The following is a 26,501-nucleotide window of genomic DNA, read 5'->3' as shown; positions in this document are numbered from 1 at the left end:
GTAGAATAAGATGATGTTTATGAACTGTAAAGTTCTATACAAATGACATTGTTTCTTGTGTGGTTATTAATGTTTTTATATGAGGACATGAGGCTGGCTCTGAAAGAATGTATTTCTTCTGTCTTCATAAATGCTTTGTGTATGTCTCTGCCTCTCTAATCTGGCACAGTTAGAGCACTGATCTTTTTGGATTAAGGACACCTGGGTGTTAGCTCTGTTACGATCAAATTAGTGGTATGATCGTGAACGAGTCACATCACCTCCATGAACCTTGGTTTTCACACCTAAATAACTTATGGCATCTTGGAGCTGTACATTTGCTGTGATTTTTGTTACATTAAAGGAAATAATTACTTTAAATAAAAGGACTATAAAATACCCTTTCAGTCTAATACCTGTAAGACCGGATTCCTCTAATATTTCAAGAGTAGCTAGCTTGTGGTTAACTTCATCTTAGTTGCCAGATTATCTCAAACTCTTCTATAATTTCAAAAACATAATTTACTAGTAGGCTAGTAATTACAACCATGTAATCATTTTATTTATTATTTGAATTCTGTTCATTTAAAATATTATTTCATGCCCACATGGAGAAGTGAGAATTTGTAATTTCTTTGGCCTCTATAGCTTTCATCCTCTTTATCTTTTAATATAGGTAAAATTTTTATTTGATTTACTAATCTCAATGACTGAAAATTAGTTATCTGTGATCTTCAAAAGTAGGAGAATATATGAAAAATTATTTTCTAAAATGCAGAGAGCTACAAGATATATTTAATTCTATTTTTGTTGTAATGCAACAATTTCAAAATATATGAAAATACTTTTTTTTAGTAGATTAGGTCATTTTGGCAAAGATAAATGCATTCCCCAAGGATGTAATGGTCTCTTTATTTATTTCAGGTGCCAAGATTAATAATGGTTTGTAGATTGAAAATCTTAATTTACATGTTGAATATTCTAGGAATGACCGTGGCTTTTGAAAACTATTTATGGAGGTATTTCCAAAATATAGTATAAACATTTTTTTTCATTATCATTTTAAGATATAGTCTTTTAAATCACTTTTATGACACTTTGGAAGAAAGTGTTTTCCATTACACATGTTTGACTATATTTAAAATGTTGGTAGGCACAGTCATATGTAAAAATGTGCAGTACTTAATTAGTCATATACTAGATTACTTGCTTAATAATAATGTTCAAAAAATACTTCTATTTGCTTCTTTTTTAAATTTTTCAAAGAATTGTTTATTTCAGATTAGTCCTAAACATTGGAACCTTTAAAACCAGTTCACTTTTTTGTTCCAGTTATGATTGATTAATGGAAATGTAAGAACTGAATTAAACATGTATGCTAATACAAATATTCGTATGAGGAAAATATTCTCAAAACTTAAGCGAATCTTGAATGTTCCCCCTACCCACCCTTTTTTGTTTGTTTTTTTGCTAAAAGTGGCAATCGCATTTTTTAAACTTTTTAATGCAGGATCGACCTTCCACCCACACATAAACCACCTCCTATGCATGAAGGACAGTCCCCCCCCTTGCCTCAGAAAGACCTTCTATATCAGGTAAGTGTTCCCGAGTACGCGCAAAATAAAATGAAATAAAAAATATTAAGCAATGTATATTATTTGTTTCAAAATATTATCTAGACATTGTACATTAAATACTACATAATAATATATAATCATTTCTCTGAAACATTCATGGGATCAAATTTAGTCAATACAGATTGGTAAGAAAAGAAGTTATGGCCAGTATAGGTAAGACAAATCAGCACTGTATTAGGAGTACAAATTTTTACTAAAAGCTTATGGCTGAAGACTTATTGTTAACAGAGTTTTATTGACGTACAGATCCATTGTAAAATATGCATTTTTATATAAAATAAAAGGTAGAAAAATTGAATGGTAGGGTCTAATGTATGATGGAGAGGTTTTTCTCCTTGGCATATGTATTTTATTTTTGTTTATTTTTCAGTATATGCAAGGTTTTCAGTATATGCATCTAAGTTTTAGCATTCTTTTATTTAGCAACAAAAGGTTTATATTCCAATTTAAAATTCTGGGCATGAATATTGGGCCCTATTTTACACTTATGATAATTTAAAATTTCTTTTGGAATCAGTTTACACTAATTCGTGTGAAAGTATTGATTCAGTGCTTCTGTCTTAGATTCTATATCTAGATTAATATGCTCTACTTGGGAAAGTTTAAGCCATAATGCTTTTATTCTTAACTTTAATTGTTTTGTTTTTGCTTTTTTCCTCTATCACCCATGCAGCCTCCTGGGGCTCTAACCCTGTATTGGGGTTTTATTACCTGTGACACTATAATATTTTTCTCCTAAATTATGTCCTGTATCTTCAGCTTGAGTAAGGCAAAGGAATATTTCTGTTAAGATGTTCTCAGCTTCTGTTCCTAGGTTGACCATATAATCAGTCTCCTGCCTGAGCATGGGGCAGGGAGGAGCATTCCGTGGCATGTGCACTCCCTGACAATGGGCACCACCTTTGTCATCTTGCACAAGTTTGGTGTCTTAGGGATGAAGATGCGCCATCTTTACAGAACTCTTGTTTTCACATAAAGAATATAGTCTCACATCTTTTTTGGCAAATAAATTAACTTGACAAGTAGTGTGAAATGTCAACAAAATATTTAGCTAAAGGTGTTGTTAACGGCTGCAGATGGATAGCTGTCTTTCTCCTTCCACAAAGCTAGTCACTAACTGGAGGATTTCTAGATTCAGGTGTGGGAATTTTTTAAGAATGTTGTTAGTAATTTTTTAGTATAAACCTAATTGCATATAATTTTATTCTTGTCCTTAAAATCAGTTTATTTACTTGTTATTTAATATTTTCAAATTAAATATTTACAAAAGCTTATGAAATGAAAAAAAATTATTTGGCTCAGATCATGTGTCCTGGGTTTTAGTTAAGAAAATATAGTTTCTGTATATGTAAGCACTGCTAAATAAACACAAAAGGAAGATTTTTCTTGGATGACTTGACAGTGGTACAAACTGCAGTTTTTATCCTTGGAGTCAGAGAAGTCTTCCTGGATGGATCAATTTTGGAAGTAGGATTTTGATACATGTGATAAAATTACTCAGTTGTTGATTAGAGTAAATTGCATAATCACAAGCATAAATCTAGGTGGAAATGAACAGTTATGTGAAAGAGTAATGGAAATTTTAGAAAGGAAATTGGTGGGACAGCATCTGCAGTGGATAACAAACATTGGACTTTGGGAGTCAGAGACCATTTACATTTAGTACTATTGTGAGTTTTTCCTCATCTGTTAAATTCAGCAGGTGAAAAACATGATTGTTTCCCTCTTCTAGCTATAAAACTGAGTCTATAAAATATTGCTAAGGGTCAGCTGGTTGCTGTCATTTTGCTTAGGAGAGTCAAAACTTGAGTTGGAGATGAAATAATTCTTAATTCTATAAAGATTTTGAGAATAATTGAGGCTAAAATCATTATCCATCAGTACGATAATTTGTTATGATTCATGTGTTATAATGTCATATGTTAATTATATGGCTGTCTGCGTTTTAATTAATGTTGTGATATCAAAATGCAAAATACATAGAACTGTTTCCTGGTTACCAAGAAATCTGTAAGTGTGTAATTACTATCTAATTAGTTTCATGCAATGATAGCCTGCTGTAATAGTAAATGCCTTCATAATGTTCCACTTCAGTAGATAACTTGTCAACTTTAAACTCATGAGGTAATTCCTAATTGAAGTCATTAATCCCTAGCCCTCACAGCCAGGCCATGCTCCCAAATATTACCATGGCTTTAAGGAAGAGAGTCCCACTTATTCTACCCATCAGTGTTCTACCCTTGGGAAACCACAGAAAGAAAGAGTTCCTTACTACTTAACTTTTGTCTCCCCTGCTTAACCATTACTGGTGTGATAATAGTGCCAAAACTCATACCTGAGAATTTTCCCTCTAAATATAAGTTAGGAGGATGAGGTCTGGTATTGTGAGGAGGTGATTTCCTTGAATGGGAATGGAACTAGGAACTATTACCATACTGTGGAGAAGATGCATGGAGGCACACATAAGTATGAGGGAAATAAAAAGAGGAATGTCTTGCCTGAAGGCAAAGAATAATTAATACCACCAGCTTGTCATGTTATTAGTTGATAATCCTAGAAAAGTGAGTCTTCATTTAGGAAACAAATACTAACTCAGGACATTTTATTTTCTTAACATTATAGGTAATAAGTAGGTATATTTTTGGTACAAAAATATCCAAATACTACAGAAATTTAGAGTTCACGGTTAAAGTTCTGTTTCATCCACCTATCCCCCAATATATTATTTCTTTCCCTAGAGGTCACCATTGTTAGGAATTTAAATATCCTCCCAGACTTTTTCCACAAGTTTACTTTGAAGTATACATCGTCCATATTTACATCTACAAGTAGTTTCTTTAAAAACATAAATGTGGTCATAGAAATTGCTTTTTCTACTCTATTACCAATATTTTTCAGAGTGACTAATGTTGCCACCTTTATCAAAATCCTCTGGGTTATTAAAAATGAAGATTCTTGAACACACATTCAGTTTCACTGAATCAGTTTCCCAGGGGTTGGAGACAATGGGCATTTTACCTAGCTCACCAGGTGAATTTTAATGCACATTCAGGTTTGAGAACTATTGCTATTTCTCTGTCTCATTCTTAATGGCTGTAATAGTATTCCATTGTGTTGATATACCACAAATTACCTAATGATATTCCTAGGTTTTTTCCCTTTTTTTTCTATTATAGGAATTGCTGCATTGAGTGTACTTTTATATATTTTATTGTACACATGTATTTATAAAATATATGCAAAGAAATAGAATTACTGTGAATATTTTTTACATTTAAATAGGTGTCACATTGCTGGCCAACCTAGCTGTATTCATTTATATTCCCATAAACAGTATATTAAAACCCATTTCCCTCTCTAATACTGTTTAGTAGAACTTTTGTTGTTGTTGCCAGTTTGATAAAACTGGAAAAATAGTTCATTTAAAAGCTTCATAGATTCCTGGAAGAAGTTTCATAACTGATTGCCTATTTGTAGTTCTGTAAACCACCTATTTGCATCTTTTTTCAAATTTTCAGTTAACTTTTTGAACTTTCCTTGTTAATTTTTTAGCAGCTCTTTGTTATGGACAGTAATCTTTTGTCTTATATTCGTCTCTTATTTTTTAACTTTATAGTGTCTTATGCAGAACGTTTACGTTTTTATGTAGTTAAAATCTCTTTATCTTTTTTCTTATAGTTTCTGGAAGTTATATATTATCTAAAAAGACCATTTTCCCCTCTCTCCCTGATCTGAAATGTTAAAAAATCATACAAAACTCTTCACAGTTTTATGCGATGTGTTATTTTATCTTAAATAATTTGAAACTTATGTTTGCTTATGATATAAGGTAGTGACCTACGTTTTATCCCCAATGATATAACCAATTGTCCAAAAATTATTGAATTGTCTGTCCTTTTCTATGATTTGAGGACACTTTTATCCTAAAATAAGTTCCCATATATATTAGGTATATTTCTGAACTCTTAGTTCTGTTATGTTATTCTGTGTTTCTCTTCTTAAAGCAAGACAACACTGTTTTTTTTAATTTACTTTTTATTGAAGTATAGTTGATTTCCAGTGTTGTGTTAGTTTCTGGTGTACAGCAAAGTGATTCAGTTATACGTACGTGTGTGTGTGTGTATATATATATATATATATATATATATATATATATATATATACATACACACACATACATATGTGTGTGTATGTATATATATACTTTTTCATATTCTTTTCCATTATGATTTATTACAGGATACTGAATACAGTTCCCTACGCTATACAGTAGGACTTTGTTCTATATATAATAGTTTGCATCCGCTAGTATTTCAGCAGAATTTACTATCTGGAAAAATTATGATTTTTTTCCCCAATAATTCACTATCATATATCATAGTCTTTAGTAAATTTTTGTAAATGTTCATCGCAGAGTGTTGTGGAGGAAGAGTGTTTCTACATTTTTTTTTTGAGTGGCTAATACATGCAAGACAGTATAGAAGGGTATTTTCTAAACTCTTAGTACCATTTTCCATTCCTACTTACCCTACCCCCGCCACCTCCTACAGAAAACCATTTTTATCAATTTCTTGTTTGTCTTCATATGGTTTATGTAAAACATAGACAAAGAAACACACACACATTTTATCTTTTCTCGAATAAAAGGTAACATATATATACTGTTACATATCTTGCCATTTCCTCTTAAGATATACTGGAGCTCTTTCTTTTTGGGGTAAAAATCATTCTCATTCTTTCATATGTCTACTAAGATTCTAATGTGTGTATATTACATAGTTTGTAATGTCAAAATATTTTAATAAACCAATAATGCTGCAGTGCATAGCTTTGTATATATGCTATTTTGTATCTATGCAAGTATAATCTGCAGGCTACATTTTTAGACTTGATCTTGCTACATCAAATAGTAAATATGTTTATATTTTTTATAAGTACTGTCAAATTGTCCTGTATAAATATTGTACTGTTTTGCACTCTTGTGAGTAATGTTTGAAAGTGCCTGTTTCTCCACATTCTCACCAACAGTATATGTATTCCACTTGATTATTGGTAATCTGATAGGTGAAAAATAGTAAATATATAGTTGCAATTCTGCAATCTCATTATTAGCAAGTTTCAGCATCTTTTCAAGTTTTAAAAGATCATTTTTTTCCTGCAAGCTGCCATTCTTTTGTGTGCTATTTAAAAATTTTATAAATAGATATGAAAATTTTTTGTTGATTCCAGCATGAATAATATGTACATTGTTCATTGGTGTCTAAATTTGTGGTATACAGTGTTAAGTAAGATGACTCATATTCCTATAGATTTATGTGATAAAATAAGAAGATCGAAAAATTAAGAAACTATGTTACGACTAGAGCCCTAATATTATCAAATTGTGTGGCTTTAGAAACATGATGGTCCTACTTGTTATCAAGTTCTAGAGTTAGAGATATGTCTTTCAGGTATCTTAATTTCAGTTACTAATCATACCATATTTCATTTATGGCTTTCTTGAACCTGTTCACCCTACTACTCTTTATAGTTTTATAGATTTTCATTATTTCTCCTCAAAACTCATCTTTCCAACATATCACTGCCAGTTTCCAAATAGTATTTTTAGATAAGCTGTTTTTGCTCATTATTAATGGTCTGGTTTTCTCCCTGGATCTGAATATTTTAACGTGTTTCCAGATACCAGATAGCAGTAGTTATGGGCTTTGGGGTCAGGGAGAAGGGAGAGAGGAAGATGATAAAAGAATTAACATTTTTCTTCCGAATTCAAGGAAACTAAATGACTGAGTGGAATATTTAAGTAAATGAGTCCTGAGTATTTCTAGGATGGTTTTGCCCTAGAGTAGCAAAAAGTTTTCATCTGCATATTGCCTCCAGTTAATAGGTAGTGGTAATTATTGATATAAGTAGTAAAAGAATTGTAGGGCCTTGTTCTGGTCTGAGGAGGGAAAAAGTTTTGTGAACAACAAAGCTTGGATGAAATATTGATTTATAAACGAATAATATCTAAATAATATATTCAAATAAAATATCAGTGCAACCTCTGAAGTATAAAGGATTGGTATTTTTACTAAGAGCTCTACTAATCTTATAAATGAGAAAAGATAAACCTACTTGATACGGTTTCATAAAGATTAATAAATTACCATATGCTACATCCTTAGAACAGTGCCTGGCACATAGTGAATACTATGTGTTTGCTGTTATTATTATTACTGTTAGTTAAAAAGAAACTATGTAATTCTTAGAAGTTACTAAAGAGACCAAGCAGTGAAATTATTTCAGTAGAAGGATAAAACTGTTACTACTTTGGCTCATGTAAACTCGGCATATATTGCTTTTGGAAATTATTGATACTTTTATTATAAGCTTAGTAGTGCTTGAAATGAAATTAAAATGGAGTTTGCATCTTTTCATTCATAGTTCCATTTTGTTTTTTCTCTGTCATCCATTTATCAAACATATTTTTTAGGTACTAATATGTCAATATTGGGAATACATAGTCAATAAAACAGAGTTAAAAATTCTTGTCTTTATGGAGCTTACATTTTAGTGACAAATAGATAAATGCCTATGATGACGTTTTTTCCCCCTTTTTTTGGAAAGAATTTTATTGAAGTATAATTGGCATACAGCGGATACACAAACACATACATACATACCCTAGAAACATCACCACAATTAAGATAATGTACATATTCATCATTTTCAAAAGTTTCCTCGTACCCCTTTGTAATCTTCCTCTCTTGTCATTTCCCTGCTCCCTTTCTACATCCCCAGGGAACCAACTACTAATCTGCTTTCTATCTATATACATTAGTTTAAATGTTCTTGAATTTTATGTAACAATCATACAGTAGATTCTCTTTTTTGGTCTTGCTTCTTTCACTCCACGTAATGATTTTGAGATTTCTTCATGTTGTTTTGGTCTTTCCTTTATTCCTTTTAGATAGGTGTACCTTGTAGAGATACTACATTTTGTTTATACATTTACCTATTGATGGATATTTGCATTATTTCCAGTTTGGGGCTGTTATAAGCAATGCTGCTATGAACATTTATGTATGTCTTTGTGTGAACATATGCTTTAATTTGTCTTGGGTAAACATGTACATGTGGAATGACTGGGTCATATGGTAAATGTAACTTAAAAAGTGTAACTTTTTAAGAAAATGCCAAACTGTCATCCTAAGTGGTTTTACCATTTATGTTCCCACCAGCAATGTATGAATTGCTCCATACCCTTGCTACCATTTATTATTATCAGACTTTAAAAATTTTAGGTATTAATAGGTGTGTGGTTAGTTCATTATTATTTTACTTTTTTCCCTAGTTACTAATACATGTAACGTTTTTTTCATTTGCTGATCTGTCTTCTTTAATGAAGTCTCTGTTCAAATATTTGCTCATTTTTATTGGATTTTTAAAAATTATTGGATTTTGAGAGTTCTTTATATGTTTTGTGTTATGGAATGCATGTTTGTGCCCCTCCCCCCATTCATACATTGAAACCCTCATCACCAATGTGATGGTATTTGACAATGGGACCTTTGGGAGTAATTAGGTCACCAAGGTGGAGCTCTCATAGTGGAATTAGTGCCCTCAGTAAAAAGAGACAGGGGAGAGCTTATTTCCCTTTCTTTTCTCTGCCATGTGAGATTACAACAAGAAGATAGCTGACTGCAAGCTAGGAAGAGGGCCCTCACCACGAACCAAAATCTTAGACACATAGGAGGTTTGGACTTCCATAGAACTGTGAGAAATAAGTGTTTATTCTTTGCTTAAAGAATGGCTTCACCTATATGTGTTAATATACGATATTTGTTTTTCTCCTTCTGGCTTACTTCACTCTGTATAATAGAGTCTACCATGCATAAAATAGATGGGTAGTGGGAACATGCTATAAAGTGTAGGAAGCTCAGCTCCAGTACTCTGTGACGACCTAGAATGGGTGGGATGAGAGGAGGGTTGGGCGGGAGGTCCAAGAGGGAGGGCATACAGGTATACATATAGCTGATTCATTTCACTGTACAGCAGAAACTAACACAACACTGTAAAGCAGTTATACTCCAATTTAAAAAAAAAAGACAGATTTTTTTAAACGAAAAACGAAAAAAGAAAAAAAAGAATGGCTTCACCTAATCCATGTTAATTTGTTATAGCAACCTGAACAGAATAAGACATTTTGATACAAGTCCTTTGTTAGATAATATGATTTGGAAACATTTTCTCCCATTCTCTTGGTCGTCATTCTCTAAACTGATTTTTGAAGAGCAGTTCTTAATTCTGAGGAAGTCTGATTTATATGATGGCAATGTAATGCCATGCTTTCTTTCTGTAATGTGGGTGTGTTGTGGTAATACCTATTTTTATTAGTTTCTATTAATTTGGTTAATATATTTTTATGATATATCATTTTTATTTTTCCTGTATAAGCATCAGCAATTAGGAAATTTAATGAATTATTTCAAATACAGCAGATTTTCTTCATCACTAGCGTTCCTTCAGTATCTAGTATCCTCAGGAGACATAAATAGTGTAAGTAATTCTAATCTCACCTGAGAAATATAGAAATTAGGAAGATTTGGCCTCTGTAATAGTATTTTGTGGCCCATGGTACTGAAGTAGCCATTATCTCTTTATATGTTCTGTTTATCTCTGTATCAAAAACAGTAGTTAGCACAGAGAATAACTCTTGTTTTTAGTAGAATCAAATGGGACCTAACAGTTTTGTTATAATAATTAAGAAGATTCAGATTAACTTATTTTGACTTGCTGTAAATTATAGAAATACTCTAAGAAACTTTATTTCAGATTTACTGTATACATGTAAACCAGCACAGATCTGGGGAACCTGGAGAGATGATTTCTAGGCAATAAAGATTCTGAGTTTAATTGCATTTTAGTATTTTTAAATGGTTTTGCCAGCATCAGTGCATTCATTATGTGATTTTTCAGAAAGGAGTTGAAATCCTCTGACCCCGATTCTGATTGTTTCTGATTTGTAGCTGAACTGTCTGAGTGGGAAAGTTAACTCTATCTTAAGAAAGAAAAAAAAAATTAAGTAATGCAGTATTTCCCTCAGAACTATTTCTAATACAGATTGAGTTATTTTATGTAGATTAAATGATAGAAAAGAGCTGGCTTCATCCTAGTCACCAATACTCATTACCAAAAAAAAAACAGTAGATGATTAAAGTAAAAGAACTAAATGTTGGCCTTTTAAGATGTTCTGAGCAATCCAGAGAGAATATTTAATTCACACCTTTTCTTAAGACTTTTTATAGTAAAATTCCACTTGGTTCTGTCTATCTTATAAACATCTCACCTTCTTTCTTCCTTTTAAATCCTGTCTATGTTATAAACATCTCATCTTTTTTCTTCCTTTTAAATCCATAAATGAGTTATAAGAACTGATTCATTATAAAAATTATATACTCACTATTTGTTCTTAATAGATGTATATTTGTGAGTTTCCTGTTTTTCTATTTTCTTAATTATAAACTCTTTAGAAATAGAAACCATGACTTACTACTGCCTTTGTAACCTTTCTTGGTGTCTAATAAACTGCTCCGTACAAAGGCTACTCAGGAATTGTTGTTGAGTTGCTGTGATAGTGAAGTTAATTGTTTGCAAAGTCAGTTTCCTGAGCTAGCTGAGGGTTATTCTATGAGTTTGGGGGAACAAAGAAGACAGCAGAATCTATAATAGTGTCACCTCATCCTTCTGCCTGTGTAATACCTAGAAAGTTTATTTTAAACAACTTGGAAATTTTATAGCCAGTCCATCATTAATTTTGAATAAGATAGTGTAACAAGGTGCCAATCTATAATATCTTATCACTTCCAAAGATTTAATCACCATACACTCCTAATAACTGGAAACGAACCTCAACTTTTTGACATTACCACCAGAATACTTTTAAAGCACGTCATAAACCATATTAAAGTCTGAAATATTAACTCAGATTTAATACTAAACTTTGAGGAATAAAACTGTTTTAATGGCTCAATGCTACTTGGAAACTCCTGCAAAAAAGTATTATCCTAACCAGTAATTTACTTAAATTGTGTTTTTTGCCTTGGTTTTTGAGGAATTAAATTTAGGCTATTCATACCTGAGACGCAATCAGAATATTCAATTTCGAGTGGTTTGAGATCTGTGTTGAATTCACACTGCCATCAGGGAACTATAATTCTTAATTAGAGGTGACTCTTGATTGACTCATGAGTAATGAGAAGTAAAAGAACTATTGAAGTTAAGTACAGTAAGCTAAGTACAATGAACTTTCCTCCCAAATTTTAGGGGACCTAATAGCATTCTTTATTTAGAAGCGCTCATGATTTCCTTTATTGGGAGAGATTCCTTTTTAAGTACAGAGACAGAGAGCTGAGTTATTTTAAATGTTCAAAGCAACTAAATTTTTTTCAGAATAGACTTCTTATTTGTGAATTAAATTTTACATAGACATTATCAATCAAACTTTACTTTGAATATGGCTACTTAGTCTTAATTTTCGTCTTGGCAAATTGTTGTTTTGAAGTTATTTTGACATGTTAAATATAAAAAATTAGTAAAGGCCACACATGAACTTTTGAGAGAATAATGTAGATAATATATTATTTTAGATAATTGTTACCCATATGGCTAAACTTATAATGTTCATTCATTCATTCAGTGAATTACAGTAAACTATGCTGAGTGATTTTTTTTTTTTTTTTTTTAGACTCTTCCTAAGCAGATTCAGTTATGGAGTCCTTGGTTAAATTAAGCTGACCTAAATGGAGTGTTCCTTCAGGCAGCTGCTTTCATATTGTGATGTGTGCAGTGCTAATGCGGACTCCATGCCTGCCACAATGCCTGACTTACCATCAGAGAATAATAATAGAGATAAACAGAGATTAATAAGAGAGATTAGTAGAGATTAATTTAGTGATATCTGTTACTACCTGTTAACATGAAATCACTATGGGGAGACTAACTCAGACTATTGAGTATTATCAAAACATTCCTAACATATTGGGACAGCAATCTTGTATCCTAGAATTTCCAAGATTGTCCTAATTTCACATATTCGTGCTTTAGTGTCAGTATGTATTTAAGTGCACCTATCCCAATTTTGAGACTTCTTGCACTTTCCCAAGCCTTTTCTCCAATTTCTTAATAGCTTCTTTCTCCATTTCTGATCATTCTAATTCAAAGTACTTTCTTCCTATATTTAAGATGGCTCCTATGTCTTAACATCTGAAAAATATTCCTAAACTAATTAAAAGAATATCTAATTTAGAATAAAATGTGCAATGTGAACTATAGGAAAAGAACTTGTCACAGTGATAGTCACTTTCAAAAGTAACAGGAGACATTAATCTTACTTACAGAACTTCAAGAGGTAGAGAGTAACCTGGGTTCTAATTTTCTGATATGCTACGTATTATAGCATTTATTAAATATTTCATTTTTATTCCCTATTTCATAAAATGATAGAGTAACTAGAAAACACATAAGATACATTTAGGAAGAGCCAGAAAATGGGGTGATTGACCCTTTCATTTAGTTGATTCAGATTTCTTAAATAAAATGACATTAGAGTGAAGATTTTCATTAAAGTAAAATTTTAAGTTTGAAACCTCTTAAATTTGAAGAAAGCATGTTTGAATGAACCAATTTAAACATTTCTAAATAGTCCTTTGGCTTTTTTTAAAAAAAAAAAAACCTCAACGGTAAAGCATAGGCCATATATATTTTTTTAATGTTACAAGTTAGAAATCAGAAATACTAAATAAAATTGTATTATGCTTCATGTATTACACTTGTCTAACACTCAGAAATTAAATTCAAGATGCTTTTTGGTTTAGAAATCTTTACAATGTCAAAAATTAAGAAAAATTTTAAAAATCTAATAGATGGAAAAACATTCAAAAGGGTTTGTTTTGGATAAAGTAGTCAAGATCCCAGTTTATCCTTGGGTGAATTAACCTTAGTCATTTGACCTAGAGCCACTAAGTTATTCCATTTTTTTATGAGTATGGGACTCTGTCACCCAGTCTGCCTTTGCAATTTGTCAGATGAGTTTCCATAGTTACCAACCTACCATAGTACAAATTTCCTGTTCCTGGGCATGATAGTAGACATAGTTAGCACTCTTTCCCCAGAGACATGCTGTCGCCACTGGTTAAGTTTAGTTGCAGCATGATTCCAGACTTATTTTGTTGATTATTTGGCACATGTTCTCAAACCAAGATGTTTGTCCCCTCAATTTTATGTTCTCTGTTTGCTTTACTGATGTTTGCTTAATTAGGAATATGTGCAGGGAAAGCAATTAGCCTATTGTTGACTCATTGTTTTTTTAACGTATTGCTTGCTATTTGGGAATCTGACTCTGAGAAGATATAAGCCCCAAAGTGATATATGTGTTTCCTTGGGCGTATAAATTAAAAAGTTAATCTTATAATTCAGACTAAACAGTATTTTATTACTGAGGAATTAGTAAGACTCGCTGGGGGAAAAGACTTATCCAGAGTGGTACTTTGGTTTGAATCATTGGTGCTGCCTTACAAATATTTTTCAAAAATCATTAGGCTTGGTATCATTCCCACATTTATAAAAATGCACAACTCACTTTCTTTACCTTTGTGTGCTGATTACTAGCAAATATGTATGTAATATATTCAGGATCACCTCTTATGATGACCTCCTGTATGTCTTTTTTTTTATTCTTCAATGTGTTAATATGGTGTATCACATTGATTGATTTGCATATATTGAAGAATCCTTGCATCCCTGGGATAAATCCCATTTGTTCATGGTGTATGATCTTTTTTTTTTTAATTCAAACAGAAAGTCACAAAAATTATAATCATCCTCATCAGTTCACTCAGTCCCACGTAATTTTTTTTTATCTTGATCTTTTGTTAGCACTTTTATGAATTCATCAGTGTTCCATTAGAGTTCTGAAAATGCTTATTCATTCAGTTCAGCAGTATAGTCAGTAACTAGAAACCTGTACTTGTCAGAGTCTTTTCCATGAATTCCTTGAAGATGAAATCCTTTTATAGGAACATTTTTGCAAAAGCATCAGAGTACACCCAGAACTGTCTGTAAATGACAAAAGACTTAAAAATGACCATGGTTAAAGATTTGATGAAAGTTCATAATAATGCAATTGACAAGGAAATTTAGTTATTTCTGAGATATACATTTTAAAGTAATAACTAGAATTATGACTTATAACATTATACCAGAACATATAAGATTTTTAGAAATTTCATGTAATGTCTGAAACATTTATATTAACATATTTCCATACAAATAACCCAAAGAAAGTTTAGTATTAGTTGTTTTTTTTGTTAGTTTGTTTGCTTTTTTATACTGAAGGGATTGCATTGAATCTGTAGATTGCTTTGGGTAATATAGTCATTTTCACAATATTGATTCTTCCAATCCAAGAACATGGTATATCTCTCCATCTCTTGGTATCATCTTTAATTTCTTTCATCAGTGTCTTATAGTTTTCTGCATAGAGGTCTTTTGTCTCCCTAGGTAGGTTAGCATCCTTTATAACACTTACTATTATCAGACTTTTACATTTTAACCCTCTTGATGGGTATGAAAATATGTCTTACACTTGCTGTATTTTAATTTCTCTAATAAAAAATTCTTAAATTCCTATTGATGGCTTTTATGTGCATTAGCAATTTGCTGTTTATAACTCTGTAAATAATCTCATATCTTTTATCTACTGAGTTGTATTGGATTATTTGTTGTTTTGTTTTGATGCATGCTAAAGCCATATTAGATATATATTCTTATTCTTCTATATTTCTCACTATTTTATGTGCTAAATTTTCTGTAAACTTGTCACAAACTCTCCAAAATTCTCCTATGGAACTCTTACACACTTCTGATAAAATAATGATTTGTTTTAAAAAAACGGGAGGACCTTCAAGATGGCAGAAGAGTAAGATGCAGAGATCACCTTCTTCCCCACAGTTGTCTTGTTCCTGATCTTAGAGGAAATGCTTTCAGTTTTTCACCATTGAGAATGATGTTTGCTGTGGCTTTGTTGTATATGGCCTTTATTATGTTGAGGTAGGTTCCCTCTGTGCCCACGTGCTGCAGAGTTTTTATCATAAATAGTTGTTGAATTTTGTCAAAAGCTTTTTCTGCATCTATTGAGGTGATCATATGGTTTTTATTCTTCAATTTGTTAATATGGTGTATCACACTGATTGATTTGCATATATTGAAGAATCCTTGCATCCCTGGGATAAATCCCACTTGATCATGGTGTATGATCCTTTTAATGTGTTGTTGGATTCTGTTTGCTAGTATTTTGTTGAGGATTTTTGCATCTATATTCATCAGTGATATTGGTCTGTAATTTTCTCTTTTTGTAGTGTCTTTGTCTGGTTTTGGTATCAGGGTGATGGTGGCCTCATAGAATGAGTTTGGGAGTGTTCCTTCCTCCACAATTTTTGGGAGGAGTTTGAGAAGGATTGGTGTTAGCTCTTCTCTAAATGTTTGATAGAATTCACCTGTGAAGCCATCTGTTCCTGGACTTTTGTTGTTTGTTGGAAGATTTTTAATCACAGTTTCAATTTCATTACTTGTGATTGGTCTGTTCATATTTTCTATTTCTTCCTGGTTCAGTCTTAGAAGATTATACCTTTCTAAGAATTTGTCCATTTCTTCCAGGTTGTCCATTTTATTGGCAGAGTTGCTTGTAGTAGTCTCTTAGGATGCTTTGTATTTCTGCAGTGTCCATTGTAACTTCTCCTTTTTCATTTCTAACTTTATTGATTTGAGTCCTCTCCCTCTTTTTCTTGATTCTGGCTAAAGGTTTATCATTTTTTTTATCTTCTCAAAGAACCAGCTTTTAGTTTTATTGATCTTTGCTGTTGTTTTCTTTGTTTCTATTTCATTTATCTCTGCTCTGATCTTTATGATTTCTTTCCTTCTACTAACTTTGGGTTTTGTCTTCTTTCTCTAGTTCCTTTAGGTGTAAGGTTAGATTGTTTATTTGAGATTTTTCTTGTTTCTTGAGGTAGGCTTGTATTGCTATAATCTTCCCTCTTAGAACTCCTTTTGCTGCTTCCCATAGGTTTTGGATCATCATGTTTTTGTTGTCATTTGTCTCTAGTTAGTTTTTGATTTCCTCTTGTATTTCTTCAGTGATATCTTGGTTATATAGTAACGTATTGTTTAGCCTCCATGTGGTTGTGTTTTTTACGTTTTTTCCCTGTAATTAATTTCTAATCTTATAACCTTGTGGTTGGAACAGATGCTTGATATGATTTCATTTGTCTTATATTTACTGAGGCTTTATTTGTGATCCAAGATGTGATCTATCCTGGAGAATGTGCTGTGTGCAGTTGAGAAGAACGTGTAATCTGCTGTCTTGGGATGGAATGTCCTATAAATATCAATAAAATCTATTTGGTCTACTGTGTCATTTAAAGCTTGTGTTTCCTTATTAATTTTCTGTCTGGATGATCTCCATTGGTGTAAGTAAATTGTTAAAGTCCCCTGCTATTATTGTGTTACTGTCAATTTCCTCTTTTATAGCTGTTAGCAGTTGCCTTATGTATTGAGGTTGTATGTTATTTGTCGTTTTTCCCTTGTTGCTTTCAATAATTTTTCTTTGTCTTTAATTTTTGCCAATTTGATTACTGTGTGTCTCAGCGTGTTTCTCCTTGGATTTATCCTTTATGGGATATCCTGTATGCGCTTCCTGGACTTGGGTGGCTATTTCCTTTCCCATGTTAGGGAAGTTTTCGACTATAATCTCTTCAAATATTTTCTCTGGTCCTTTCTCTCTCTCTTCTCCTTCTGGGACCCCTACAATGTGAATGTTGTTGCGTTTAATGTTGTCCCAGAGGCTCTTAGGCTGCCTTCATTTCTTTTCATTCTTTTTTCTTTATTCTCTTCTGTAGCAGTGCATTCCACCATTCTGTCTTATAGGTCACTTATCCATTCTTCTGCCTCAGTTATTCTGCTATTGATTCCTTCTAGTGTGGGTTTCATTTCAGTTATTGTATTGTTCCTCTCTGTTTGCTCTTTAATTCTTTTAGGTCTTTGTTAACCATTTCTTGCATCTTTTCAGTGTTTGCCTCCATTGTTTTTCCGAGATCCTGGATCATTTTCACTATCATTATTCTGAATTCTTTTTCTGGAAGTTTGCCTATCTCCACCTCATTTAGTTGTTTTTCTGGGGTTTTATCTTGTTCCTTCATCTGGTACATAGCCCTCTGCCTTTTCATCTTGTCTGTCTTTCTGTGAATGTGGTTTTTGTTCCACAGGCTGCAGGATTGTAGTTCTTCTTGCTTCTGCTCTGCCCACTGGTGGATGAGGCTATCTAAGAGGCTTGATGGGAGGGACTCTGTCTGTTTCTTGTTTTTCAAGAGACCCAGCTTTAGTTCATTTAGCATTTCTATGATTACATAGTTGCTTATCTGGTTTTTCCACAGAGCTGAACCACTTGATGATTTCCTATTGTTCTTTTGATTTGGGGAGTATAATTTTTCTCTGTAGCTTTAGAAAATGGGGCTAGGACCAGAAGGTGAAGGACATAGAAACATAGATTTGAATACTCAGTGTAAAGAAGACCTTTCCATTAGTTAGGTCTGTCTGATAATGGGGCTGATATCTCAAGAACTAATAGTTCATATTTCCCAGCTGGCCTTTTTTAAAGGACTTAGCTTATGTCTTTTGTTGTATGTGATAGGAGGCATTTCTGAATTGGAAGTAAAGTTGAATTTCAAGGCCCATTCTAGTCCTATTGTTGCAGGAAGGGATACCCCTTCCAGGGCCCGAGAGTGGGCTCTTGTCTAACACTCTGAAATGAATTGTCGGAGGAGACACACATGCTGACAAAGCAAGAGACTTTATTGGGAAGTGGTACCTGGGTGGAGTGTAGGAGGGTAAGGGAACTCAGGAGGACTGCTCTGCCACGTGGCTCGCAGTCTCGGTTTTTACTGTGATAGGATTAGTTTCTGGGTTGTCTCTGGCCAATCATTCTGACTCAGGGTCCTTTCTGCTGGCGTGCACAACTGCGCAGCCAAGTTAGATTCCAGCAAGGAGGATTCTGGGAGATTGGTAGGACATGTGGACTGGCGTCTCCTCTCTCTCCTTTTGACCTTTTGAGTATTCTTCTGGTTGATGGCGGCTTGTTAGTTCCGTGTTCCTTACCAGCATCTCCTGTCATAAAATAACTCATGCAGATTGTTACTGTCTTTGCGTGGCCAGGGCAGGCGGTTTCAGTCAGTGTTTCCCCTAACACTATCTCTTGATTCTTTTTTTTTCTTTTTTTCTCTGAGTAAATAATATTGGTGGTAGATTGAAAAATAACATTGGTGTTACTTGGGACCAATGTTCTGCATAAATATTTCAATGTGATTCTGAGCGTAATATTTAACTATATAATTGATTAGTTAGTTAATGAGTTACTAAAAGTTAATGAGTTACTGCTTTTAGTAACAGTTACTGCTTTTAGTAACTGACTGTATTCTATCCATGTTTTCATTGAGTGTAATTTCAAGACCTATTTCCATATAGTATTATTGAGTCTTCATAAAAAGCAATTTGACATATGCAAAAATTACTTAACATTTTTTTCACTTTTTTTTAAGGAAGAAAAAGATTTTCTTCTTAAAATGCAAATTATACCTTGTTTTATGGTTGGTTTACAATTATGACTGTTTGACTGCCCACATAGATACTAAAGCTTAAAATACACTTTGAATGAAATCCTTACAGTAGTTTTAACTACAATGAATAGTAGATGAAATATAGAACTTGCCAACTGCAGAATATTTCATGTACATAAGTAACTTTGGAAGAAAGAGAATTGAAGGTCTTTGAAAGGAAATACTTAGCTTTTAATAATTCCTATTTTAAATTCATTGGCACTTTACAAAGGTAATCTCAATTTCAAATGTTTGGTGGGCCTTAATTATTTAGGCTATCAATCCTGTTTATTAAAAGAAATGCCATGTAAATGTATTTGTTTGAAACATTTTAAATGCTTTAATAGTAATGCATGTGTTCCCATGGAAACCACAAATACCCCTTTAGAAATAATGATGTAAAACAGTAGCTTTACTTTTAACTAGAACCTGAGAAATTGCAGGCTATATTCAAGAAAAGATAGCTACAAAGTTGAAAAATTTTGCTGTGGTTACTTCTTGCTGAGATATGAACTGCATGTAAAACTGTAAAATCATACATGTGTGTGCATGCAATTTGCAAAACAAATTAATTGTACTAGAACACAAAAATACAGAATAGAAAAGGAAAAAAGTGGTAAGTTAGACTTCCGTAAAGTTAAAAATGTTTGATCTTTGGAAGACATCAGTAAGAAAACAAAGGCAAACCATAGATTGGAAGAACATATTTGCAACATATATATCAGACAAAGGAATTATATCCAAAATACATAAAGAAGTCTTGCAACTCAATAACAGGAAAACAACAAACAACCGAATTTTTTAAAAAGTGGACAGAAGATGTGTGCAGTCATCCCTCAGTATGGGTTGGGGGTGGAGGGGATTGGTTCGAGGACACCCTGCAAACACGAAAATCTGCAGATGCTCAAGTCATTTATATAATATGGCATAGCTGAATCATATGGTAGTTTTTTTTTTAGCATCTTTATTGGAGTGTAATTGTTTTAAAATGGTGTGTTAGTTTCTGCTTTATAACAAAGTGAATCAGTTATACATATACATTTGTCCCCATATCTCTTGCCTCTTGCATCTCCCTCCCTCTCACCCTCCCTATCCCACCCCTCTAGGTGGTCACAAAGCACCAAGCTGATCTCCCTGTGTTATGCGGCTGCTTCCCACTAGCTATCTATTTTACGTTTGGTAGTGTATATATGTCCATGCCACAAAAAAAAAAAAAAATTTTTTAAAAAGATAAAATAAAATATATACAAATATTGAATTATTATGTTGTAAACCTGAAACTAATATAATGTTATATATCAATTATACTTCAATTTAAAACATTAATTCATTAAAGTAATACAAGCTTATCTTGGAAAAAAAAAGATGACATAACATTTGCATATAACCTATCCACATTCTTTCATATACTTTAAATCATCTCTCAGTTACTTATAATTACATTGTACCTAGTACGTGTTAATGCTTTGTAAGTGTTTGTAAATACAATGTAATGCTATGTAAATAGTTACCATTGTGTGGGGAAATTCAAATTTTTCATTTTGGAACTTTCTCGAAAATGTTTTCAAATTGTTTTTCAATCTCTGGTTGGTTGAATCCTCATGTGGGGAGCCCACAGTTATGAAGGGCTGACGGTATAGACTTTTCATCAAAGAAGATACACTAATGGCCAATTAGAACTTTAAATTTTATAATTCTACTTTTGTATTTGTTTAGTTTATATAAAAGCAAGTTATACTTAAATTTATTTTCCATTTTTGCTCTACTAGGTTAATTTTCATTATTATTTTCGTTCCTTATATCTCAAAATACTGTATGTAATTAAAAGTCCAAATACAAAACTTGTTTCAGAGCATATTCCCTAACCCTCATTACGATTCTTATGTATAAGGATTTATAATGAATAGGTAATGTAGTTCTGCAAGAAGTGACTCAAGTTTATATTTTTATTTTAAAGTTCTCTACAACTGAGTAATCCTGTTTCTGATGGTAGTTTTTTCCCAAAATGAACTAATTGCCTCTGATCCTCATTTTAAAAAATGAGGAATGTGATATTATGTGTTACCTAACTTGCCACACTTGCATTAATAATTTTACTAACTCCCAAGGCATTGTATTTTATTTTTGATGGCCAGCCTTGCTAGAAAATTAGAAATCTCTAGCCACCTTTCAACCTAATTAGTCCCGATTCTGACTTCTGTAATTCTCAAAATTCTTTTAAGCATTTTAAGCTGCAGCTATTAAGAACAGATTTCTTTTACCCCAGATACTTTTCATACATACCTCAAATGCTTACAAACAACCCTTCAGGAATTGTTTGATAGCTTTTTCCAATATTTAAAGTTCTCTGACTTGCTCTCACTGTTTTTAAAAACCAACTTGAGTGTTTACAGTGTTTTTAACCATTCCTTATATGATACAGTTTATCTTCCCTCTCTGGTCCCTCTCCTCTATGAAAATTCTAGTTTAATATTTCTCATGAAATATGTTCTCTGGAACAAATTGCAATAGTCCAGAATTGGTAAGTGCCAAATGAACTCGAACCTCCTGTTTTCTAACATATGTACTTCTATTAAAATGGTCTGCTTTCGTGTGTGTGTGTGTGTGTGTGTGTGTGTGTGTTTGACAGCCAGTCCTGTCAATCCAAATGTCTTACTTTCAGTTATATTGATTTTCTAACCTAATTGTGTTTTTCTCCATTACATTTAACCTTTATTTTAGATAAAATTCCAACCTATTGCAAATTTTTTAACCTAATACAATAAAAATTAAGAAATTGTGATTTTTTTTTAATGCCCTGAGCTGGTGTGAGAAAAAATAGGTAGCCAAAGTGATATGACTCAGAATGAGTGAATGAGATGTCAAGACCTAGTTGGATTATCAAAATCAATTATTGTAACATTCATGCTTCCTTACTTGAAGACAATCTACTGCTTATTATCCCCATGCTCCGCATCAACGCCTTTTTGTGTCACTTTTTTTTTTTTACATTATATGCTTTACACTGTGTAGATTTTTCAAACGATGGGCACATATTCTAATTTTAAAAACTTTCTGATTAAGAAATTAGAACTATTAGGAGAAAAAAATTAGAATGGGGTATAGCAGGAAGCAATGTTGAGAACAGAAGTAGAAAAAGAATGATTGCATCTCTGGTAATCTTGAAAGTAAGAAAAACTGTGATGTTGTAGAGTAAAAGTGGAGTGGGGAGAAAATAAAATATGTATGGATTATAAAGCTTTCCAGATACAATCTGATGGCATAGGATGTGTTATACCTATGAGGTAATTAGAGTTTCAAACAAAAATTGGTGCCCAAGGGTTGTTAGTCTGGGACTACACCCACCTTTTTCTGGTGGTTAAATGCTGCCACTTGGCTTCTGCCATCCCATGATGCCATTTTCTCCATTTAGTGCAGAAAGCCAGTTCGTTGGCAGCACTACCCATTCATTCTTGGCTTACAGAGAATCGCTACCCCAGAGCTCTTCAGTGATGCCAGAGCTTCCCTCTTGAATGCATTTCATACAGAATTGATCAAGAGAATGTTCTCAGGACTCTACTGGAGGTGCACAGTTAAGGGATGGCTAAACAGATCTCACATGATAAACCCACCCTTAACATTTGGTTTCCTTAAGTCTTTGGATACTTTCCACTATAATATATCAAGGAAATGCTAGAATTTCACCTTCATTTAGGGTAGTCCACGTTTGGGCCTGGATTTCAGTCATCTAACCTATTAGAGCTACTACCAGTTACTCAATATATTGAATCAAGAATCTTGATTTAGTACATCTTTATAGACATGTTTTGTTTAATTCAACATTACATTCCTTCTAGCTGATCCAAAACCCTTAGTATCTGTTTCCACCTAGGTTCTAAAGGTTTCTTTCTCCATAAACTGGCAAAATCTTGCAATTGCAGGGTGCGGGGACACATTTAGTAGTTTACCCTAGGGTATATTGATGTAGAAAATTAAGCAATTCCTTAAAAAAAAAAAAAAACCCACTATAAACAACTAAAAGAAAATAGTTGGCACTTACAGCATGTTGCCTAGAAATCTCCTAAAGTAAATCTGCCATTTCATTATATAATTTTTCTCCACATCATCGCAGGCAGCAGTGCTTCTAAACTTTATCCCACTGTATAATAGGGTTCCCTTTCCTTGAGCTTCAATAGCATTTGCCTAACCTTCCTTTTAGTGCATAGCAAAAGCATCCTTGAAAGCCATCAAGCTTCATTAGCTCTCTCTTCAGTATCCTTCTAACTGTTTCCTGTAGCTTTGTCCCAAAGCCACTGGCACATGTTGAAGATTTTGTTACAGTAGCACCCCACTTTCAAGGACCAAAGTCTGTTGGTTTTCTGTTGCTGCATAACCAACCACCCAAATTTAATGGCTTAAATAAACAATAGTCATTTAATTACTGGGATTGACTAGGTGCTACTAGGTGGTTATTGCTCAGGGTTTCTCACAAAATTTCGGGCATATGGTGGCTGGCGGTAGACACCTGAAGCCTCACTGATTTTAGATGGAGACATCTGAAGGCTCCAGTTCCTGCTCTGGAAAGGCTCAAACAGCCAGGGTCCCGAGCAATGTATACTCCTGCCCCCCAACCCACACCCGCTGGGGGTCTCTGTCTGTCTCTGTCTCTCTCCCTCTGTATTCTCTCTGCATGCTCTCTAGCTTGGCAGCTTCTGGGCACCGAGACTTACTACATGGCAGCTCAAGATTCAAGGATACAAGGCAAGGTGGTGATGCAGGCTCTACTTCTTGTTGGGGGACTATATTCTGTAAGACCATGTGTGACTAGAAATTAACGTTGCAGCAATTTTTGGAAAATACAGTTTGCTTCTTCTTTGTGTTCTCTTGTATCCAGAGCCTGTTGAAGGGTGTAAATATAAAACTAAATGGTAGATAGCAATATAGGAATGTAAATCTTTGCAAGACTTGTAATGTCACTTTACAATCTATTTACATTATATTTGCATTGTAGTTGCCATACATTGTTGGAAGGTCACACCATTTCATGACCAATGAGAGACTGAAGGCAAATATTTTAATGCTAATGAGAAGAAATTAAGTAGGAAAAGATATCTGAGTGGGAATTCATTAACGCATATTTCCATGTCACAATGACTTTTTCTTCCCTGTGCAATATCATGATTGTAGTTACTTGTATAAATAATATTTTGAGAAAGAGTATTTCCTATTTTTCATATATGGATAAAATAAGTGGGGTAACTCAAAATCAGGAAAAGATTGCCCGATGGAAGGAATAAAAGCTAGGAATACTATCAAAGTAAATCTTCTTTTAAAGAGAAAAAGTCCAATAAGAATACAGAATTACTATCTGTGAAACAGAAAAGAAACTTAAGTACAAAAGTACAAAATGGGAAAGGAATTGTATTTCAGAAGTGACTGTGCTTGACATCAAAAAGTTAATAAAACTAGAATGAATATTAGACAATTAGCAAAATACCATAGTTTCAAGAAAGACATCTGAAATCTAGTTTTCCTTGTATTTATTATTATATTTTTAATCTTAAACTTGTATCCATTTTTTGGTCATTTTTAAACATCTGGTTACCATGACATTTTATTTATATAAAACTTAAATATTTAAGGGAATTCCCTGGCAGTCCAGTTGTTAGGACTCCGCACTTTCACTGCTGAGGGCCGGGGTTAGATCCCTGGTCAGGGAACTAAGGTACTGCAAGCTACATGGCGTGGCCAAAAAAAAAAAAAAAAGTTTAAATATTTAATTTTATGAAATAAAATTATATTAACTAAACATTTAGATGCTACGTCTTAAACCTGTCTCCCACGTGGAGTCCTTCGGCTTTGTTTCTCTGAGCTGTAGACTGTCAGGTATTGCCCTGAGTTTTGCAGTTAGCCTCCAAAGGGGGTTTCTTACCCCATATTCCCACCACTAACAAAAGCTATGACTGAAGTATGTGTCCATGTATATTAGTTTCCTAGGGCTGCCTTAACAAATTACCATAAACTGAGTGTCTTTAAACAACGGAAATTTATTCTCACAGTTCTGGACACACAAGTCCCAAATCAAGGTATGTGCAAAGTGCCTGAAGGCTATAAAGGAGCACCTCTTTCCACACATCACTCCTAGCTTCTGTGGTTATCAGCAATTCTTGACATTCCTTGTCTTGTAGTTTTCTTCACATGACGTTCTCCCTCTCTGTGTCCAGATTCCCCTCTTATAAGGACACCAGTCATTGGATTAGGGCCCACCACAATTCCATATGACCTCATTCTAAGTTGATTACATCAGCAAAGACCCTATTTCTAAATACGGTCGCATTCAGAGGTACCGGGATTAGGACTTGACCATATCTTTTGGGGGGACAATTCAACCCACAATACCATGTAACTCAAGCACTGGACTTACACAAAGGAATATTTAAATGACAAGACATTTCATGCTTGTTTCATCTTTCATTATCAAAATTTTTAGTATTAAAACAGCTTAGTTTAACTTTAATTAGGAAGCAGGTAATTCTTTTAAAGAATTATTCATTGGCAAAGATACCAGAGTATAGATATCTTGGTATCTTTGCCAATGAAGTTTCTCAAGCAAAATAGTTGTTCACATAATTCATTAGATCTTTTTTTTTTTAATTTGGTTGTGCCAGGTCTTAGTTGCAGCAGGTGTGCTCCTTAGTTGCAGCTCACGGGCTCCTTTGTTGCAGTTTGCTGGCTCCTTAGTTGTGGCTTGTGAACTCCTAGTTGTGGCATGCATGAGGGATCTAGTTCCCTGACCAGGGATCGAACCTGGGCCCCCTGCACTGAGAGCGTGGAGTCTTAACCACTGCACCACCAGGTAAGTTCCTGGTTAGATCTTTACTACTTAGAGAATGAGAGGGATTTCTTCAAAATGGTATTCCTAAAAGAACCAGAATAACATACAATGGAAAAAATGTTTGAACCTGACCCTGTTTGGTATGTAGAATTGACAGACTCGCCATTGGCAGAGCAGACGAAGCCTTTGAAATTCTGGTTTTCCCAGAGGGCTGATTTGGATGCTTCACACATGCTTGTAAAATAAAAAAATAACATAAACAAATAAGTAACTTGGCTACTTTGAATGGACATCACTACCTCATAAGCTTGTTAGCTGTACAATGGAAGATTAAAGTTATGGAATAATAAATTTGTAATCATTAATATACTCTGTATTTTAAGAACA

The 26,501-nt window shown here is 33.3% G+C and overlaps 1 protein-coding gene across 3 annotated transcripts in view; it reads left to right on the top strand.

Annotated features, from left to right (window-relative positions):
• The window catches only part of NECTIN3 (nectin cell adhesion molecule 3), a 126,540-nt gene that overhangs the window by 78,991 nt on the left and 21,048 nt on the right, over positions 1-26,501 (top strand). For all 3 annotated transcript variants that reach the window (XM_024120196.2, XM_024120197.3, XM_055085701.1), the window contains exon 7: positions 1,490-1,574. In XM_024120196.2, coding sequence (XP_023975964.1) covers positions 1,490-1,574 — 85 coding nt within the window. The remainder of the gene's footprint in view (positions 1-1,489; positions 1,575-26,501) is intronic.

This window comes from Physeter macrocephalus, chromosome 1 (assembly GCF_002837175.3).
Source record: "Physeter macrocephalus isolate SW-GA chromosome 1, ASM283717v5, whole genome shotgun sequence".
Classification (NCBI taxonomy): domain Eukaryota; kingdom Metazoa; phylum Chordata; class Mammalia; order Artiodactyla; family Physeteridae; genus Physeter; species Physeter macrocephalus.
Note: the sequence above shows the minus strand (reverse complement) of the source record. Positions and strands in the feature narration are given on the sequence as shown.